The sequence below is a fragment of the Anomalospiza imberbis genome, chromosome 13 (assembly GCF_031753505.1).
Source record: "Anomalospiza imberbis isolate Cuckoo-Finch-1a 21T00152 chromosome 13, ASM3175350v1, whole genome shotgun sequence".
NCBI classification, from domain to species: domain Eukaryota; kingdom Metazoa; phylum Chordata; class Aves; order Passeriformes; family Viduidae; genus Anomalospiza; species Anomalospiza imberbis.
In genome coordinates, this window is record NC_089693.1 from 14,790,176 (window position 1) to 14,813,145 (window position 22,970).

The following is a 22,970-nucleotide window of genomic DNA, read 5'->3' on the forward strand; positions in this document are numbered from 1 at the left end:
CTTTACTTGAGCCTGGATTTATGAAAATGAAGTTTGCCATCCACTGACGTGTACCACGTGTTCAACGTGGGCTTTCTGCTAAAGTGTACCTTGCATATTTGACTGAACAGAGTTTCAGTCATGGAGTGCACTGTTGAAGCTGTGAAAATAGAGGCATTTTGGGCTATATAATCTAATATCTGCAGCAATAAAATTGGGATATAAATTATTGCTGTAAACTGGTTTACAGTAACCTTAGAAGAGCCACAGACAATACCTTAAGCAAGGTCTGTCTATGGCTTTCACGCTTCCTTTCTTCCTCTTTCCTTGCTGCAATAGATGCCATACGTCTTTCTTCTTCCTGGATGAAAAAATGAAAAACAAATTCCTAAAGGGAGGAACTAAGCCAGTTCTGACAAGTATTACTGATAAATTATATCCTTGGGTTGGTATTTGAAAAGGAAATTTTCATTGTAACACAATTTTAGAATTTTTATCATCTTAATGTTTCTAAATACTATTAAAACCAATCAAATTGTTAATTATAAATAAGTCAAGAAAAACAGAATAAATAACTACACAGATAAAAACGCTGAAGATAAAGCAAGTTAAAAGTAATATATGTGAGAGTCTTTAAAAAAGTATAAAGCATATGGTGACCAGGAAAAATATTTTTAGATATGACAGTGCAATATATCTTCATATCTTTGTAGTAGTTTTTGCAATTAGCAGGATTTTTTTTTTTTTTGTAAAAAAAACATAGAGAGTAAAAAAGCGGAGTTCTATTTATGCTTGAATCATAATCCAGGATTAATTTTCATCATTATAAACTGTTTCCAGGGCCTGGCTTTTCTCAATCAACAACAGAACTTGAGAAGAACAGAACATTTTCAAAGTTAGCTATTCCATGACCATTATGTCCCATCAATATTATTGCCTAATCATGAAGTCTAAGAAGAGAGCCATTGATTTCTAAACAATGAAAGTGAAGCTGCTTCATTTTCCTAGTACAGCAATTTGATACTGCAATACACCCATATTAGGTTGGATGCCCCTTGTTTACAGAATTTTAAACGTTCTCACAGCACAGTATTTTTAGAACATATATTTTCCAAGTAACAAAAGAAATGTTCACTATGAAGTAAAAAGTGCAGAGTCCTTCCAACACAAATATTTGGGAAGCATACTTTAACTTATTTTGATTTACTCCACATGCCATTTGGGTGTTTCTATTGAAGCTTCTTCCCAGAACATATGAAAAGTGTTTTCATTTCCTCAAAATAGAAAGCTCCTGTCCAAATCTTTTCATTTTCTGGAGAAGTTATACGTTAATAAAATTAACAAACAAAAATGAACAGAAAGCACCATCAACCAGTAAGATATATTGACATGTCAAAATTTCTACATAAATACAACATACTATGTTTAGAGCATTGTAAGAACCCCTAAGCACATGGGTGAGTGCTTACTGGAAGATAAAATAAAACAGGAACTCCACACTTAGCATGGCCATTACATTTTTAAGAAAACAATTTCCAAAGCATAAGAAGTTCAGTGCATGTAGCAGACTTACTCTGATCTGTGTACAGTCCCCCTGAAACCCACTGACACACCGTGGATTTTGGCATCAGTCTGAAAAGGGGTTAAAGAACAGATTTTCAAACTGTTCCTCCATGACTTTATCCTAATATCATACATGAAACAAGAGAAGTACCTCAATGCACACTAAGGCATGAGGCTTTGGGCAGAGTAAGCTTCTCTAACACAACTGTATACATGAATTTCCTTGGAACACCAACTGGAAAGCCCCTAACTTTTTTATTATTATTTATTTATTTGCAGAGCAAGTTGTCTTTTACTGGTGAAGTTCTTACTGTTGGCAGCCTCCTCTGCTACTGGGCTTTTAAGCTATTCCTAAACAGGATATTTCCAAGGGGCTAGAGGAATGGAGTTACAGCATAATCCAGGTTAGAAGGATTTCCTAGGTCACTAGTGCATGTTAAAAGAGATCACCAGTAACTGAATAGCAATATAAAAGCACACATGGATACAGAAGGCTTTCTAGATGCCTCTGCAACAAAGTACCACATAATGAAATCCAACACATGAATGGGAGGGTTCAGGGGCAAGCTGCAGAAATCATGAACTAAAACCCCATGCAGGCCATAGGTCACAAATATGAATGCATCATTAATAATGCAAAATAAAAATGTACTGTTCCTCAAGATATGATTCAGAATTTTCAGAACTGCAAACCTTATCCTAATTAGGTATTACATTATTCTGTTAGTGTTTTGTGCAAAAAACACAAGTCTTAAAATAAAAGATAAACACTAGCAAACTACATTAGTGATATCTTTCTTTAGAGAGCAGGTTAGATGTTTCAGGGAATTTTTATTTTTTAATTAAATCACTTCATTTGACTGTGTATCTATGCTTTTAAACTAGGCTTCCTAAAGAAACAAAAAGGAAGCTTCCTAAAGAACCTTTTGACAATTTTTTTTTTGTCTTCATTTCTCTAATGACTTTTCAACACATTGATCATATCAAATAACAAAGTACATTTAGAAGTCTTAAATTAAGGGACTTTTCTTGTTCCCTAGAAGTTTGATTATATTAAATTGGTATGTAGAAAGAAGAGAAATGTAAGCTAGCTTTACCACCAAGGAAGAGGAAGCAGAAACTATCCATTCTATTTGGCAGAAAACATCTGGCCATTCATCAGAAACTCAGTTTCAAACTAACTGAGCTGGTGTTGTGTTTCACACTGGTGGAGGTGAGAGCTAGATAACAAAACTGCATTAATAGACAATTAGCCTTCATTAAATTTATTCATTTCAAAACAACTTGCTGTAGTTCCCTAAATCGGTTTTCTCTCAGCTTCTACAAATCTCTTGTTACTCGATCTTCCTTCTCAAAGCTTGCCCTTAATCCAGGATGTACCAGATGTGTACCTGACCACGCTGTCTTCCATGCAGGAGGGTCTACTGCCCCCACTGGAGTCAGTGCTGTACCTTCCCTGCCAACAGTCTCCATACAAAGATCAAAATCAACGAATGCAAATTACATTCTAACACGAGTATTAACTGAACAAGACTTTTTTCCTTGATCAAGAGTTAATCCTAATTACAGACATTTAAAAACCACTTATCCTTTTCTAAAAGAAGTTAGCTTAGCCAAAATTTAAAATACATCCTTAGCTTTACTCAGTATTCATAAAGGCAGAGTGATAGAGAAAATCTCTGAATAAAGATCAAGGTTCACATTTACATATGCACTTCTTGATTAATCTTACACAACACATGCAAGCAATCTTCAAAAACACTTTCCCCGGGAAGCCACAAAACACCCCCCGGAGTACCGAAAAGGTTATGAAACAAACCGCTACATAACCTTGCCACAGCTCATTTTTACGACCATCCCTTCTCTTTAAGGGAGGATTTCGGAAGCGCTGGAGCCGCTGCCCTGCATCGCTTGTTTCCGCTGGCTGTCCGGCTGGCCTGTCCGTGCCTCTGTCCGTGCCTCTGTCCGTGCCTCTGTCCGTGCCTCTGTCCGTCGCCCCGGCCAAGGCGCGGGCGCTTGCCCGTGAGGGCTTTCCCGCGCCCATGGCGCCCCCTGCCGCCAGCCGCGCGCTGCCGCAGCCGCGCCGGCCCTGCCGGCCTTCCGACAACGCCGCGGGGCCGGAGGGCGTCCGGACAAAACAAACGCACGGGCTCCGCCTCTCTGCGGCCCGGCTAGTCTGCAAACAAGCTCTTTCAACAGATGACACGATTCAAGTCACACTGAAGTATCTTATTTCCCCGTGGAAAGAAAAAAAACCCATCAGGGATCCCTCCCTAAAAAAACCCCTCAGAACACTCTGTGGTAGTGATGGAATACAGTAATGAACTCTATTGTGGATAAAGCAGTAGAAGCTACTCCCTGATCAGCAATGAAATGTCTAAGTAAATAATCAAAACCAAACACAGCTCTCTTACTTTAAGCTTCTAAAACATACAAAACCTCAATGAAAAATCCAAAGCTTTACTTCTAAAAAGACACAGCTTGTGTTTCAATCTGGCAACATTTTAAAAAATTTGCATTATATATATCATGTTTACACCCACACATAGGAATACATACACACATAGCAAATTCTCTTGAGGAAGTCTGTTGGAAGTGATGGATAGCAAATGTTCCTTGTTATGTAACTCCTTAGTAAGGAATACGTACACATTTCAATCATATTTAAATACTTTATTACATATCTGCAGACAATCTCTGCTTACTATTACAAAAGAGTGGAAGAAAAGAAATAGGTCCCAATCAAACTGTAAACACCACTGGGCAGGCCCACTTTTGAAAAAGTTCAAACTACAAAGCAGGGTGAAAAAGCTTCAGTGCCCAGAAAAACAAAAAACCATTATGCCAAGTGAACCAAGGTAAATAATCTCAAATGCAACCCGAGCCTGCTCTGACTGTAAGGCTCTGCAAAGCCTGTTCCATGGATCCAATCATCCAGTCCCATCACCTTGCACTAAGGTGAGGTAAAGGTGGAACAGTGAGTTACTGACAGGAACACAAGTGAACACAGGAGTCCATCCAGCCACGATAATTCAGCCTCCTGCCCAGTGTTTAAGCCTTTAGACTGAACTCCCAAAGGTCAAGAAAGCAAAAGATTCCCATTGAGCTGATGCTTTAGATACACAACACCAAATGGTTGGGTTTCCAGCTGAAAATTATCTTGTGTGGACAATGAACAAGTGAAGAGCATTACAGGTACTAACCTCCACTGATTTCATCACAACTGGGTCTATGCTTCAGGGTTCAAGAGTTTGAATCTTACATTCAAAAATGGCTTAGGAATGAGGTGGCCTAAGAAAACATCAGCTTTCACACAATGTCAGGTTTTAAGAGTTGTCATAATTCAGTACAATCCCTTGCCTAAAGGCAAATCTACCCCAACTTCAACAGTATTCAAATAATTACAGTGCACAAATGTTCTATTCCAAGTACAGTGTCTTTGGTTTTCATGGCACCTCTATGTTCTTGAATAGTGCCCTAAGGCAGGGACAGCTGTCATTAAATTGTTGCACCAGGGGTCCTTTCTCCAGGGAATTCTGTGGAAAAAGCCTGGCACCAAAGTGTGTATCTTCTTGAAACCAAACATGAATGAAGCTTGTAAGTCTCATACAAACTTTTGACAATATCCTCCAGCAAAAGTTAAAATCAGAACTAACAACTGTGTAAAACACAGTTCTTGAGCAGAAAAGTTTCTGAACAAGTTTGTAAAGAATTCCTAGTCAGAAAAAAGCCCAACAATCATCCAACTCTCAGTTTTTACAAGACAAAGCAATGCTAAAGTTCAAAATGGCCTAAATGTTCTTCAGGTTGATGAAGATCCTATAAGTGTAATTAAAGTTTAGTTTTTTACACTAATCAAGAGTGCAAGTCACATACTCAACACTGCAAGTCCATTCCCCACCAAGTTAGATCTACCCTTACAGCTGACAGCAACAGCATATTGCAGTGCTAGGCAGAATAGCTGGATTTGGGATTGCCAGCTCTTTAATTTTACCACAGATCCCAGGATACTTGTTATTTTTCTTTAAATCTCAGTTTCTTAAGTCATACGATTATCTGGGTAACAGTTTTTATTGGAGAAAATATATAGCACCCTCTACGTGGAGAAAAATGTTAAAAGGCTCAAAAAGCAGAAAGCAAATAAAGAGGGTAAAACACATTATTTTTACAAGTAGGTTTATGAGCAGCACAACTGGTGAAGCCTGGTTTTCTATGGCTTTTTGTCTTTGTGGTTGATTCTCTGATGTTTAACAAGGTGCAAACCCAGATTAAGTTCTTTCCATGGCTGTGTATTTCTGACAACTTTCCCCCCATACAGATCTCATAGAGTCTAAAAAGGAGCTTGAGCTCTTTCTACAGTTTTCCCCATCACTGATATTTCCACCAGGATCCATTCCCTCTTGACAAGGGTTAAAGTGGGGAGATGGAGAGACATTTTCTTTATGCAACTCAAGTTTCTGAAATAATACTGATAAAACAAGTTTTTAAAAGCAAAGTAATTAGCAATTATTAAGTCAGTATCAAGTCATAATAAAAGTAACTATTAAGTCATTATTAGGTCAGTATAAAATATAAAACCCCCTGAAGCTTAGAATATCTGTGAACAAACAAGTATTTGGTATTTTCAATGACGGAAGCAAAACTTTCATGTCCCAAAGCAGTTTCTTTTTAAAATTAATCCACACACATGTTCTATTTTTCAGCCTAACTGGCTCTATGAAAATGCATCAGCTTTTCTGGTAAGAAATCATGCTTACACATCACTTTCGAGTAGGCACAGAAGAATTAGCAGGACTATTCCTATATTAAAAGGCAAAATAAGTCACATTATGGTAAGACCCTGGTGATTGTCCTTCATTCCCTAGAGTGGATTTTCAAGAAGCCTGTAGAGACTGAGTCCTCTCTTCCCTTATCAAGGTTACTTGAACTTGAGCAGCAGAAACAAATTATCAGGGAGAATAGGTTAGGAAGAGAGAAATACAGACAGACACACAAACTGTGTGATCACCAGATCTCCCTAGGGAGGCTGATTAAAGAAACCAATTAAATTCTTAAATAAAAGATACCAATTACAGCAGTTTTAGGGCAAACAGACCACTCCTTTGGAAAATATGTGCTGTTCCTTCTCAGCTATACAACAAATCAGCAAAGACTGTTAGGAAAATTCTAACCAAAAGTTTTGCAGGCTCTCTCATGTCATATGGCAGCTGAACACACAGCATTTACTGCTGGAGTTTAACCACTTCAAAATAAACATGTTAAATGAAGTAAAAATGCAAACCCTTACTTTATAATGAACTAAAGAAAAGGGCTAAAGTTTTAAATATTGTCATGTCTATTCACCATTCAATTCCATACTACATTCAGAAAAAAAGTTTGTATTTTTAATATACACATACACACAGAAACCCCTGCATTTGACTTCTGATTTGAAGTATCTATTAAATTTGATGAAAACAGAAATTTCTTACTGTGATTCTCTTCATATCTAGCTGTCGGAGCTGCATCATATGATGGAGAACAGTGTGTTTGTACCATGTCTCCTGAGCTATTGGATTGCCATCAAGGGTGATATCTGACAAGGATGAGGAATCAGCAAGGCACAGAATATCCTCAAAACTGTAACCAAAAGAGTTTAAAGTTTAAATGTCATGAAGCAGGAATAATTTTGAGATGGAAGACTTTATTTCTTAAGGAGAGAACAAATATTTAACTGTACTGAAACATTTCCACCTATCAATACTGCATATGATAAATACAAGTATTCTGAAATACCAGCAGCTGCTGCTGGAAAATCTTTTATTCCCTTCATATACAGGTAAAAAGAGATGCAGAACAAAGAGAACTATAGGAGTATTTAAATCAAACTCCCTGCTAAAATATGATACATATAAATTCATATTCAGAAATATGATAGGTGTATTTGCCATCAAAGGCAGCATGAAAAACCTGGAAAGTACAAGGAGAGAAAGCCAACCACAAATATCACAGAATGATCCTAAGTGTTTGAATAATCATTAATATTGGAAGTAAAACAGTTACAAAAGCAGCATAATCTTCAAAACAGATTAGTCCATTAGTTTGAGTCCAGTCTACAATCTCTAACCAGCTGGCTTCTTAGAACCATCAGATTTGGTTACCTGCCAAAAAATAACTGACCTGTGTAAAACACATGTAGAGATGTATAACCTCTGTAGTGCTCCTTTCATTGAAAATGAAATGTGAAAAGAAAGCAACTCAGATATTTAGTATTTTTAAACAACAGAGAACTGTTTGACTGCATTTTTTAATAAAAAAAGCTGAACAGTTGTGGTAATAAATAAAACTGCCTAACATGTTTACAATGTATCTACGACACTGCAACCATCCTTATGTCCTTTGGCATTCCAAAATCAAGTGTGCCTTAAGTCAAGTCAAACCTTAAGTATGCCCTGAACTTAGTGATCAGAAAACACATGCAGATGTTCATTTCAAAGACTGCCACTGAATAAAGTTGCAGTAGCTATTCTGGTGCAATCGGTGCAGCATGCAAGGAGCTCCTGCACTGTACACTCAAAGGGCACACCAGAAAACTGACAGTAAAGAGGAAGATATTACTGCCTTTGAACTTGGTGCATGAAAACAATCTAAAAACCAATGGAAAATGAACTGTGGGTAGATTGTGGCAAAGACAGTGAAAGTTCTTAGGATATCTGAAGAATTGTCTGTTTTGTACATGTATTTAAAGCTCGATTATTATTTTCTGTTTCTTTTTATGATCCTGTTTCCTTTCCAGAAAACAGCTTATGGAAGTGCATTTTTGGAAGATCAGTCTGACATATTACATAAAATATATACTCAATAAGTCCTAAAGATAAAAATAATCTTACCAAATGACACAGAAGTTAGTAAGGCAAACTCAAACATGTTAGAACAAAAAATCCCACAGTCTCAATTTCCATTGAGCTAGAACATATTTTGAAAATATTAAAATCTTTGGTCTTCAAAATTATTCTTAAGTATATTTAAAAGCATTAAATATATTTATTCCAAGTACTTACCACTAAACATTTAACCAAAGAGTACTCCTTTCATTACATATGATTTACACATTTTTAATAAAAACAATTTCTTCAGGAAATGACAGAAAAGTTGAAAGATTACTAGTGTGTTTTCAAGACCTTCCACTTACACATACTGCTGTGCTTTGAAATTCTCACTGCTTCAGCATGCCAGAACATTCACTCTGGACCTAAAAACAGATGTGCTTACTTTATACTGCTTTTAGCTGCCCTATTAGCAGATCAGTTTTAGAAAGAAACAGTGCAAAAATCTGTTTTCACATCTTTGTATACACATACAAAAAACTTAAGCTTTAGAAATTCCATATAGAAAAGTTCATATACTGAACTTGTCACACTGGTGTCCTAATCCTAAACTAATGAAAACTTTAATGTGCTACATTCCCAAACAGATTGCACAGGTTACAGCCAAGCCTCTGTTGGCTTCCCAGCATGCAGACTGCTGGGACAGAGCCCCGTGGTGACCACCCGACAGGAATCAGAGGCCACATCTCAAGGCTCTCTCTCCAGCCTCTGTTCACCACAAAGGAGTCTTTAACCTGCTCAGGAAATACAAAGCAGGTTAAAGGCTCCTTTGTGGTGTCTTTGACTGCCTCAGTCAATCTTCTCGAGTGGAATGTCTGATTCTCTTTCCAAAAGACCTTCTCCTGCAGGAGACAACCACCTCTCATTCCTGTTCTTCTTCTTATGTAAATCGTCTTTGCTAAAATTGTCATTTCAGCAAGACAGAAATAAGTCACAAATTTGGGCTAAATTATAAGAAAGTGTTTTCTGGAAATCTCTTGCAAATAGATCAGTTTTCCATCTTGTGTGTATGCTCCAACTCCTGCATCCAGCTTTCCCCTCCGCCAAAGGGACACAAAGCCACTTCTCCTTCTTATATCAGAATGCAGCAATTACTTAACAGCAGAGCACTCTGGAGCTCCACCTGCACCAGTGATACACATTCACAGGACACAGGAATATTTATCTTCTGTTTTAACCTGCTTGTTTAGGGAGACAGTTGTTCCTTCTCTACACATTTGCATCAAATTTTAAAAACATGTTGCACAAAGGGGAAAAGCTCTGGAATAGAGAAGGAAGGCAACACATTTACTATAGTCTGAAAGAACACCTGAAAGGGAACTGTATGTTCAAAAATACTCCAAGAAGAAAACCTGTGGTTTTCCATGTTTCTAACTACTAAACTACCTATGAAAACAGATGTAACTACTATCAACCTTTCATTCCCCTTTACCTTCTTTTGTTCAAGCATTCAACAATGCATTTATAAATTTTCATCTTGCTGAGTAAAAAGGTACTTTCTTGTTTTTATTAGGCTAAGAACATTGCTTCTCTCAGGTTTCCAATTTAGCAACCAAATGAAGAACAAAAATTACATGAGCTTGTTTCCAACTCATTCCATATGCCTAGACTAAATGAAAAAGTCAACAAATGCTGACCTGGACAGCAGTGTAACACTGAAAATATGTATTTTGTTTCCAAGATTAAAAAATGGTCTTCCTTGGTTTCACATGTTCAAACATGAGCAATAACTCACTTTCTGATTCTCTGTGGCAAATCTGTCCTGCAAATGTTACTGCAATCTCTTCCCTGTGCCACATGACAAATTAAAAATGGGATTTCTCCCATTTCTTTATAACCAGTTCTACATCTAGGTATTGCCTTCAGCCATCAGGTATAAACACCTTCACTGTGTAACTGCTACGATTATTTGGGCTGAAACCAAAAAACAGGACTTCCTTTGTTTCCTGTCAGCATTAAGTTCAGTTTTAGCTTGCATTATCTTGCCAGTATATCCTTTTTTACTAAAAGATCTGTAGAGAAGCAGCAGCATTCTGAGCCCTTCTCTGAAGTATAAGGTAAAAAGAACCGTTGTATATTCTCATGCCTAAAATAGTGACCATTTTTAATGGCATTCCTGAGTCTTCTACTGAAATATTAATTCAATGTCAGCACATGTCAATTTAAGACTCAAGTATTTTCACTGATAAAAAATAGAAACAAGAAAATCTTTCCATGGAAGCATTGCCTTAAAATCCTACTTTAAAAAATGAACATTAATAAAATATTGCAATGAAATGGTAACAAATATATTCAAGTTCTGGCAATTTTGTTGTTTGTTTTCATTTACAGGGGTCTTTTTTATGCACCTACAGATAAATTAAGAGTATTTGTGCACCAATTCGCTTGTCAAACAAAATTCAGTTGTATAGCCAGAGTAGTTTTTAGGAAAAATCATTTTTCAAACTACCCTGTGGCCCAGAACAAATGGGGTAAGTGACTCAAAAGCATAGAAAACCATTTAAAAGGGTGTAGGAATGGTCAGATACAGCACAGCAGTTCACTGGTGTTATGGTTGCAAAGAACTTCCTCAGTCAGTTGAAAGAGTATCAAGCCAAGCATCAGATCACAGATGGTCAAGAATATACTTGTAACATTTAATAACTTCCCTGGCAGAAAACATATCAACTGCATAACTCTAAGTAAGGAATTATTTAGAGAGTAGTGATCAGAACTGCTATATGTAGTAAAATGTATTATTTAAAAAACTCCAAGCTGAATGTGATTAAAAGAAATTTTTCATTTGTGTGTTTTAAAATAATGACTGATAGAGAGTTATTTATCCATCCACTTATCTACCCACATGCACATACAAAATTTATAGAAGAGCAATATCTTTTGTTTAACATTAAGACTTTTTAATACCTATTCCAACAGCAAACTCAAACTAAATTATCTATTTCCATATATGTTCTAGATAAGTATTTGTAGCTTACAAAAATCCTAAGACTAGATCTAACAATAGACCAACTAAAGCCCCCATGGATAAATGACAAAAATTTTTATATAGATATAGTACCAAGAAGCAGGCTACTGACCACAAACTTTGAGAAATCTATCAAAACCTCACAGAAAATTCCAAACATTTTTCCTTCTTTGAACACTGTAAAAATAACATGAATTTGCTAAAACAATATGAGAAAGCAGTCAGAAAGCTACACAAAAAGCTACACAAAAAGCTACACCAAGTCCAGAAAAACAGGGCAATTTCCCTAACTGCAGTGATGCTCCCTGACAGCGAGGGAGCCAAGCTGCTGCAGTCTCCTCCTTGCTCGTGCCAACCTGAGACTTATTTTAGAAAGCCAGAAACAAAGGCAAGTCTCAATTCTGGAAATGATTCAAAAGCAGCAAAATGCTAACCCCCCTCTCTTCACTTCTTAAAATAAGAAGACTAGCAAATTAACTAAGGGAAGAGCGTAAGAAAGACTCTCGCAGTTCATCTCTGAATTGTTTTTAAGTGTATAACAGCCATGAGTATTTAAGATGTACTGCATCTTAAGGTACTTTAAGAACCTAAAGAACACAGAACAGTAGGATGGAGCTGTCGGCAAAACACATAATGGAGGTCAATATGAAATGTTTGAGTAGCTACTACAATAAAAGCTCCTACTAAGTACATTTTAGAGAGAAAGCAGATACCACAAGGATAGCATGGCATTTCCAGTAATTAGAACATGAAGCATCTTCCCCTACCCCACGTCTAATTATTTGATTCTAAACAAAGAAAGCTGCTGGTGATCAAGGGATTAAAAAAAGGACATACCAAACTGAAGATAATGCAGGCACTTGGGGTTTTTTTTCAAATACTGGCATGAGTATAAAGGCAGACTTCAAAAATGCATTAATATGAAAAGGCACAGAAGACAAACATTTCTATTTATAACAAAATGCTCTTGTTACTTGAAACTGTAGAAGCCCAGCTTTGTGAGCTGAGCTATTTTGCTTCTGCCATCTGGTCTGAAAGGGAATCATGAATATACCTTTCAGACTTTATTAATACATGGACAAGTAAAATACAAGCATGAAATAATTTACCCATAGCAAGCAGAATCTGACTCAGCAATTTGCATAACTCCAGAAATACAGTGATGGAATGTTAAATATAATTTGTACCTTGCATCATGCTGCTTTAACAGACAACTAGGTTAACAGCAAAACAACGTATTTACAAATACACTTTTAATTTTGACCACTATAAACAATATGATAATCAATTAAAAATATGTTTTTTGGTAGAATACTCATAGTACAACTACATTTAAATGCAAAGGGTTTCAAGAATTTTTATACTTAAAGTAGAAAATACACAATGGCTTGATTGCTTTTATCTGATATGTTAGGGAAGGAAAAAAGGATCTGTACTCACAGTGTTTGAGTTCAAATTTTCATGAAGTACAGCTCCAGTAGGATAATTCAAATTACTGATAGGAAGCAAACTACTATTCCCCTTACCTAGATATATTGTTGAAGCTGAGGAAGAGACGCTGGAGACAGGGCAAAGTATCCACATCTTTCTAGAAAGAAAAGATAGGCATAAATTCAGCAGATGAAAATGGCTTTTGAGCCTCTTTACTTGGCCTGATGAAATGCTTTCATTTCTAAATGCTGTAACCTTGCTGCAACATTGATTTCTGTTGAACATGCAGCTCCATCTCTCCCTAATGCAGACTGCAAGGGAGTGTTTCAGTGCAGATCCCACTCTGCAGAACACGCTGCATCACTTGCAAAGCAAATCATGTTAAAGAAAAGGAGGATACGGCTGCTGCTGCTTTCTGAACAGGCTTTTGGGAAACAAGCCAAGGTGCTCTCTCAGCATTTAAGCTGCAGGATAAACATGCTTAAAAAAAATGCTTGCTGAAATAAGGTTTTTTAAGTGCAATACAGCAGTGCATTTAGCACTGTCAAACAGCAGTGACTCTCCAGTCAGAGAATGAACTGAAGGACTCTGTCACCTCTACAACCTTCACAATTAACATTTAGAAGGTATGAGTTTACAGAATAAGAAACTCTAAATTTAATATTGCCACTAAATACCTTCGCAGAAAACCTCTAAATAGCAAATAGCTCAAATATTAGTAAGATGAAACATATTAAGTAAGATCAAACTTCATTTATGAAGTATACATCCGTATCAGACAGACAGCACAGTCTGCAGGGACTCACAAGCCATTCACTTAACCCCTCAGTTCTAAGTCTGCATCTCCTTACCCATTGTTAATGGCCACACTCCAACCTGAAACCAGAGGACATAAACCTGGGAAAGGGAAAGGAGCATCAGAGCTCAGTGTCTTGATTTTAGCCTACAACTCTTCCTCCCTTCATCAGATTTCTGACATGTCTACATAGCAGTCCAGAACGGTTCATTCCAAACAGGTAAACAAAGGCAGCTCTAACAAACCCTGTAGCTCCTATTAATGAAACACTGAATTTAAGCTAATAAAGCTGCAGAGAGTCACCACTGGATATGATGAGCATGGCTTATGGGATCAAGTCTGCAGGTGCAAAGCTCCTGATTCAGAGCTGTCCTGAGTCCTCCCAGACCAGACCATGCAAAGGTTGAGTTCACAACAGAGGTGCATTTGGGCATCCCCTCTGTCCCCAAGGTTACTTGGTGTTGATGCCTCAAAGGGTGGGCACACATGAAACAGGTGGATACACACATGAGGACAGGCATTATAGGGTTGTGCACTGTAATGCTTAAGCAGCAATGATTTCAACTAATCACTGGGGAACACAAAGTAATTACCCTTCAAGACAAATTTCCTAGCATGATGTTTTGCTGTCTTGTAAAACATGTTGCAAGTCTCATAGATGTGGCAGGAAACACTAGCCAGGATTGTTAAAAAAAAAAAAACCAAAATCCTCCAGCTACTTCACTTCTGATACAAAGTCTTATAGTGAGGTGGGCAGAGGGCAGGAGTTCTTTCTTGAAAAAATGGTGAACACCTTGACCAGTCCTGCAAGTCTTAAGATCAAGCTGCAGATGGCAAAACCCAAAATGCTAAATTTTTAATACCTCAAAGCAAACAAGCAGGTCAGTCTTCCAAAGAAAAATATAGATAATCTTCCTAACCGAGGCCCTAACTCACAATTGGATGGAAAATAAATAGATATTTTCATAACTCATGGTATGTATAGATCTGTACTTTTGAAGCCATATAAGACACTTTGTCATCATTTATTCTGTTTGCTATTCTTCTGACGAGTCAGACTCTCTGAATATACTTCAATCCTGTAAGATGCTTCTGCTATAATCCAAGCCCCAGGATTGCCTCTGCAAATCCTATAGCTTTGAATGAACTATAGTTCATTATTACAAAAATAACTACTTATGATTCAAAGATTTTCAGTCTATAGTAAAAAGCTCAAAGACGAAAAACAGTCCCTAAACTGGTAGTCCAAGGCCAGTGGATTGTAAAGGATCATTGCAGATTTAATTCCTTAAACTAGCTACAACCCAGTTGGATAACTTACGTTATTCAATACAGTAAACTGCAATGGAGAGTTCAGTATGGAACCTTATTTTTGTTTGACAAACGAGATCATCTTTTTTCCTACACAAGAATAATGCACTTAGGGCAGGCCAAAGGGAGGTATGTGAAAAATAAGGAAGGTCCACCAAAAATTGGAAAGTTATTTAAATCAGATTAATTAAAAAAATTATTTTAGGACAGCAATTTATTTTTAAAATTGTGTTTAGATTCTTTCATTTGAAGGAATAATCAAGTTTAAAAAGCTTAAGTCATAATGAGCATTGTCACAGTAACTGAGTAACTAAAGTACAGTAACCAAATTCTTTTCATGAGCTTAGGAGTGAATATTTTGCACCTAAGTGCTACATCATAACAACATCATGATTAAAATATCTTCTCCACCTGCACAGTCAACCACATGAACTTAAACTTCATCTTAAAAAAAATATAACCACTCTCCCTCAGCTACTCAAGTGCTCCAGAAATAAACCATCTTGGGTACACTTTCCATAGAATGATATATTTCTTTCCATATTTCTGCATTTTTAGTAATTTCCTATTGCAACAGAATCTGAATTTCCATACAAAAGGAATGCAGCTTTCATTAAAAAAAAAAAAAAAAAACAAACAAACATAAGTAAAGAAACACATGCACATTATTGTACACACAGAAAAAGACAACATCTATCATTTATATATGAAAAAATATTTTATTTTAGGAGCCATATTTACTTAGAGTTTTAGACAGTATAATGTGCCCAAAACTTAAACACAGAATTAGTGCCATACTTGCTAAAATTACCATTCAATGAAAAACAAAACAATCCACACTCACAAAACTGTATTTCATTTGAATTTAATCAGAGTAAAAACCCAAAAGGATACTGACAACAACAGTTAAAAAAAGCCCCACAGGCCAACAAGTAAATGAAATATTTCCCTGAAGAGAACATCATCTTCTGAAACACTATCTCTGCCAGGAAACACTAAAACATTGAGATACAGCACAGAGTCCAAGTCTGTAAGTCACTAATTTAAATTTCATGCTGTCTCTCCGATATGACAGCAGAAAGTACAAGTTGCACCTGAGAGGACTGAAAAGGCAGAAGCTACAAGCAAAGAGGTAACATCACTGACACAGGGGAAGGTACAGTGACAGAATCAGCAATGAGCAGAAACTTCTCATTTTTTAAATGTGAAAACAATTCCTACTTGGCAAATAGCAGAAACTGAAGAAAAGAAAGGCTCAGCAGCAACAGGGGACTAGGAACTAAAAGAATTATGCAGGCCAGAAAAATGTAGCTCTTGTTTGAATAATCCACTTGCCATATCTGAACTACAACTCAAATTGCAAAGTGAAAATCTTAATTTTTAGAATATGAAGATTTAAAATGCTGAGTTAGAGCTTCCATTAGAAAACTCTGCTCTTACAAGCAATACCTGTTTTCTCTGCATTTGCTCCAGCAACATTCTTAAGTTGAAATTTCAAGATGGTCTTATGGCTTAGCTACCCTACAGAAATAGAGATGATTTGTTTCTAGAACATGAATTTGTATGGAAGAAGAGTATCTAAATTTGCATGTCAGAACCACACAATCTCTTCCCCTCTCCCCAAGGAACATCATGAGCTTTCAAGATTTGAAACACTACAAGTCATCATAGAATCACAGCATGGTTTGGGTTGGAAAGGACCTTTAAAGGTCATCTGAGTCCTGTCTCCCTGATCACATTTAAAGAAAATAACACCAAAATGAATGTGTTTGTTTCACCTTTATGTTGTATAATTAAGTATTGCAGCAGAACAATATAAGCAACACAATATGAGGAAACACGAGATGTCAAAAATCTGAAACTCTGATATGGTCTAAAGAAGTTACAGTTAACATTCATTTTGTCAAAAACAAGGAACAGGAAATGAAAAAGAAAAAAGAGAAGGACAAGAGTTTTGCTCCTTACTATAGCAGAGACTTGATTATGACGGAGGTTGAGCTCAGTGAGTGAATCCAGTCCATTCAGGTTTTCTACAACAGTTAGGAGGTTTCTGGCAAGGTTTAACACCCTCAGCTCACTTAAATGACTGATGTTTTCTATTTTAGCAATCTGTCAGAGATACAATAAACATGCACACTGTGTTTTATATGGATAGAAAATATATGTGAATATATATTTACATACACGTGACACGTTTTCTAAAAGTATACATGAACTATCAGCTTCATACAATAGTGTGCCTGTGTTTCTCTAAACCATGGTACTCAGAGAACCAGAACAAGTATTCACCCACACTTTTCTTGCCATCCTGCAGTGAAATTTAGTAAACATTTCCTTCTATCCCATCAGGAATCAGGTTATTTCAGCTATGCTGCTCTGTAGCAGCAACCTCAAAGACACAAAACCAAGACAACACCGATGGTATTGTGGTATGCCAAAATGGGGGAATTTTGTGCATGGCTGAGCCTTAATTTGTCTGCAAAGACACTCACTTATCTTCCTGGGATTAGAAAAGGGAGGGACCTAACAAAGACTGAATTACAGTAAACAGGCAGCTGGCAGATGCTTGTTTTTATACTTAATAACCTGTTTTAAAGATTCAGGTGATAATGACAAAGCAAAAAAAAAGGCATTAAAAAGCAATAACCACTAATGATCCTTAATTTTAGTTTTTAATTCTAGAAATACCATTGTATTTTACAGAGGCATTGATGATTGCTCTGATGATTCAGTATGGGTTTGTTTCCTGCTGTCAATATTTCCCATTGATCCACACGAGGCTCCCTATCCAGACAGTTATTTCTCATGGCAGGGTGGGATCTGTCCTCCAGCACCTATGCAGAAGCCACTGCACAAGGGACAGTAGGGTACTCTCAGTGAAACCCATGCTGGGTGGCAGAAAGAAGCCAGCAGGTTTTCCTGTGGAAAATACTTTAGCAGCCACAAGGCTTTGGCAGTGTAAAGAGCTACCAACATGGATCATTCCCTGCCAGTTAGAATTAGCATCTCTGGAGCCCTGTAAGCCCCCTTTAACACCCAGTGCCCAGGCACACCATTCCTCCTCCAAGAGGCCAACAGTGCCAAGGTGCAGAGCAGTGAAGAGTGCCTGGTGTCACTGACATGGAACTCCCTGCTGCTTTACACCAGTGCAAGTGTGGCCATGCCATTTTGCAGAAAGTGTCTAGCAGCTCCTGGAACAGAAGAGGTAAGGTAGCCATTATTTAACAGTTTGAGAACATCCCATTTTGTTGGTAATTTCCATATATCCATACACATATATGTGTATATGTAAGTCTGTGACTGGAAAACGCTGCTATAAGAAATATTTCAACAATTTCTCAATTAAAAAGCATGCAAAAGTAGATACAAGGCCAAAATTAAATAACATCCTAAACCTTTGATCCAAGGTGCTTAAACTTTTGATTCAATTGCTAATTAAACTATCCATTTACGTGTATTTCATACAAAAATATTACAGCAAGAGGAACAGAAAATACCACTATTTAAAAGATCATATTTATACAGAGAGACTTTTTTAAAAGCAACCCCAAGAGCAGACAGTTGACATGAAGAGCACAGACCTCTGCTGATGTCTGCCCAGCTAGAATTACAGGCTAGAATGCCACAGTCTAGAATATTAATCCTGGTATTTCACTGCTATTGCAAAGATAATGATTTCATCAGCAACATATAGAAATACTCTTTACCACTTTGTTAAGCTTTAAGATTAACTCTGTTGAATTGCCTATTTCAATTATGCATGCACACATGAAGGTACACCATCTTTTCGTATGGACTATTAGAAAAGAAATAATACAAGCTATTATCACTTCCTTTTGCATGTTTCAAATAATACTTATATAGTATCAAAAAGAAATTAGTACACAAGTCAGTCTACTTGTAAATATTGAACAAAACCACTATTTTCTCATTTGCATGTATCTTTGAATACCTCACTATGAAATAGAATTCAGAAAAAGGTTTTTATGCACTAAATAATCACCCATCAATAATTAAATAGCACAAATGAAAGTTGCATCTTTAAAAAAAAATCTGAGATTAATGAAAATAAGTTCATGCATGAAAAGTCAGGTTGCATAATTTCACTTACATCTTGAACTTCTGGAAAGAAAGATTATTCACAGAGTTAAACAAAACACAGGAAATTACTCCAATGACATTTCATATTTAAAGCAGTCTAGAATAAAATTCATGTGTAGAGTCCCTGAATGATGCAATTCTATGTGTCTATATAACTGTGTTAATAATAATTAATCTAGTGTATTTCCAATACCTTGTCTATAACCTGTGCACAGGATTTAATTGTTCAGCGTTCAGCCTGGGATCACTGGCAACATACAAGAAATACTGTACATCCCAGTGCTCAATGATTATTTTCCTTTTGCTGAACACCACTGAGATGTCTGGCTCCAATTCTCTGATCTGTTGTTTAAATTGCTACATTCTTAAACATGAGAAACCATATTCTGAAGTTCTCAAAGCCAATTATGTTGCTGAAGTCTGTTCTTCAGAAATTTGCAATGTAGAAGAAATACCTTTTAAGACAGACAAGAAGGCTTCCAAAAATAAAAATCCCACTAATTTAAATAGTTAAAGGAGCTTCCTTATTCAGTGTTATATAAACCACCACCAACAACATCCAGCCTTCAAAACAAGGCACTAGTCCACTAAGATGTATCCCAAACACATTTTTCACTTAATTTCTTCATTAAGCATTCAAAAATAACTAATACTATGGGATGGCAGATTGGCGTTATGAATTTTGAATTCCTCAAAGGCAGGGAAAAAAATAACTTAAACAGGAAAACGTGCTTAGCTTTGAACTAGAAAGGAGAAAGATAATTTATTTATGGAAGATAAGTTCATAGTCTTTATTTGGTCTTTACATAAAAAATACACTAAATCTACCAAAAAAGGAAATAGCTAACTCCATTTCCAAACATTTGTGCCCTTCACATCTACTTTTATGATGAAACCATTTTGGAAACCAAAATAATTTCCAAAATTCCAAGATTTAATGTCAGTTCCTGACATAGGGTAATTTGTTACATTCTCTGTATCAAAGTAAGCCTATCATTATGAATGTGATCCAGCAACAACCAGTCCAAAACTCCTAGTAAAGTTGCAGTTAATGTAAAGAATTCTATAGGTACTTGAAGAAAAAAAAAAGCCCACTCTACATCACAATCACATGTAAGAATTGTGCAAGATGAGTTTCAATTTCATTAGTGATTCCTTCATTTGTGCTGGGAAAGCTTGCTGACTGCCACAGCTGCAGTGTTAGTCTGCAAGTATTTTTAATAAAAACATAACTCCCCATCAAATTTCCAACAGCAATACAAAAAGGATTGTGTTGTTCAAACCAGCATTTGTGAATGAATATGTTTGGAGATGGCCAAGACTCCAAGGGTAACGCCATCACATGGGCCTAGACTGCCTCTGCCACTGTACAACATGCTCTTTGTTCAACCAATGGGATTTAAAGCAGCCACAAACTTCTTGCACCACTTATAAGTCCCTACAGTCCTAACCTGTCTTTTTCTTCTCTTTTACATGTGTGTAGGCAATCTGGTTTTGTCAGACCACCAACAGTAGAAACAGCAATCAATTGTACGTAAAAATGTTATAGCAGTTCTAGGACTGTGTTACTTTAACTACACCACATCATCTGCTTGTGGTAGGTTACTGTGTGTGCAGGCAGGAGTGCCATCATACTCAGCTAACTCAGCGTTTTAATCACTGTAACCTTCCTGAAGTACAACACTGAAAGTACAAGAGACTGGTACAAAGATGCAGAATAAAAATTATGACACCTTTTATTAACTTATTGACTTCTGTGACCTCAAGAGCTGCAAAACTTGCCACCAGTTCCTTTTGAAGAAACAATACTATGGTAGAAGACACAGCAAATACATGATGTCTACACAAACATAAGCAATCAAGTTATTGTACTGTACCTGATTTCCATGAAGATCTAAAACATCAAGGTTTTTTAGGTTCTCCAGATTTGAGATCTTCTTTATTCTGCAAGATTTCAAGTATGACAATTATTTTTAATATTAGATTAAAAGTATATTTCATTTTCCAGTCAATACAAAATAAAGCCTTATTTTTTTCTGACTAGCAAGAGTAACAAAAAAACCAAAATTTTGAACCATGAAAAAAAATTGACATGTAAATTAGCATAACTTTAAGACGATCATCTTCCTTTCTGACTGTCAATAACTCAATAGCAGCAGAATTTATGTGGCTCTTCTAGAAAGAAGAAAAGGATGGAATTCTTGCTCCACTAGGAAACCAAAGTCAGCAGCTTCATTGTCTTAAAAATTCTCTGTCCTGTGATACTTTGTCAGACTGCAAACCTAGGCTATTACACACCCAACAGCATCATCTACTGGCTGATGACATTAAACACATGTACGGAGCATTTGCTTTGAGAGTAATCAGAGATCACACACAGCTCAAGCTGAAACAAGTTACTAACAACTCTGCTGTGTACCACTCACTCACTAGTAGGCCAAGTCCTAACTACCTCAACACCACACTTCTAAGGTAAACTACATGCAGGGTGGTTATGATAAGGAAAATAATTCCTCAAGGCACTTTAAATTTTAGTACCCACAACCCCAACATTTTACTATGAACAAAATTGATTTCTACAGATAAGATTTTTAATACAAAAGCTCTTAGCTCTAGTAACATATGGCACTATTGAAACTTGTCAGTTTTGAACACAGGCTGAATTAGGAGGTACATTCTTTATAATCTGCACATAACTGAAATCTGGTCACCAGTTCCCACTTCACTGAATATAAGAAAATGAGGAAATTTTAAAAAGTCAGAGCACAACCTTTAGATGTGTGAGCAATTCCACAGATACATGTATTAAATTATTAAAATTAAAGGCTACAGGACTAAAAGCAATAAATAAGCATTAAAATCCATGACTCATCTGTCTGGTGTGTTTCCCAGATAAATACATCAGGCAGAAATATTTTTATAAGTTATAAATAATCAATGAATACTACATTTGATCTGAAAAGACATTCCACAACATGCCATACAAATCTAAGAACACATTTAATAATCAATCAGAATAGAAGATTATATGGGAACATGTGAAGTACTTTGGAAATGTTGCTTAAATTTACTAAGAAAGGAAGTTTTGAAGAACATGGCACACAAAATCTGTGTGCTTCCTCAGTGGGATCCCTGACACTTAGGTAATCTTAGGGCAGGTCTCACTGGTGTAACAGCAACATCACAAACTGGAAACTGTAACAGAAGCAATGGGAATTCATAGTTGTTACACCGTAAGAGGCAGAGTGCCTTAGTTAGGTTTTATTATTTTTACCTGTTCTTTCCCAACAGAAGGACTCTCAGGGATCTCAAAGTTGAAACCCCACTTATCTCTTCAATCTGATTATCATATAAATCTAAGAAAACAAGATGGTGAAGATTAGAAATATTTTGGATACGAGTTATAAAGTTATGCTGGAAATTCAAAAGACGAAGGTGATCTTCCCCATCAATAATTGGGCACACTGTCAATTTTTGCCTGGAAGAAAAAAGAAAAACAGAACACACAAGTAAGTAACAAATCAGTAATCCACCTTCTGCTCACCCACTCTGACTGAACAGAGAAAAGTATATTATCTTGGTTAAGACAGCATTAAGTTTGCTAATTAAATTCTGTAGATAAAGCAGAAACTCCAGCCTATTAAAAAATTAGCCTGAAAACACAGCAGAAATACTTCTAAAATTGTCTGAACCCCTCTCCTCCCAGAGATTTGCTTGTTACATGGAAACTACATGGAAGTTTTGTGTTGTGACCACACGAAAATTCCAACAGATTCCTCACACTCAAGTTTTTCTTCAGCTACATGAACAGCCTGCTCAGATCAGAAATCTGCCTGCCTTAGATGACTGCTCTATGGATATATTCATCACAAGGACAATCACAGAGAATTCCTCCGTGGGACAAAGTTCTTCTCTCAAGAAACACACACACACAAAACCCAACAACCCAAACCCACCA

The 22,970-nt window shown here is 36.6% G+C and overlaps 1 protein-coding gene across 2 annotated transcripts in view; it reads right to left on the reverse strand.

The window, feature by feature from the left end:
• Positions 1–22,970, reverse strand: part of LRRC49 (leucine rich repeat containing 49) — a 40,849-nt gene that overhangs the window by 14,188 nt on the left and 3,691 nt on the right. Inside the window, exons 5-10 of one of the 2 annotated variants that reach the window (XM_068204092.1) lie at positions 22,287–22,490; positions 20,890–20,956; positions 16,877–17,020; positions 12,900–12,961; positions 7,014–7,161; positions 257–340 (exon numbers count right to left, since the gene is read on the reverse strand). In XM_068204092.1, coding sequence (XP_068060193.1) covers positions 257–340; positions 7,014–7,161; positions 12,900–12,961; positions 16,877–17,020; positions 20,890–20,956; positions 22,287–22,490 — 709 coding nt within the window. The remainder of the gene's footprint in view (positions 1–256; positions 341–7,013; positions 7,162–12,899; positions 12,962–16,876; positions 17,021–20,889; positions 20,957–22,286; positions 22,491–22,970) is intronic. The other variant, XM_068204093.1, reaches the window with a different exon arrangement.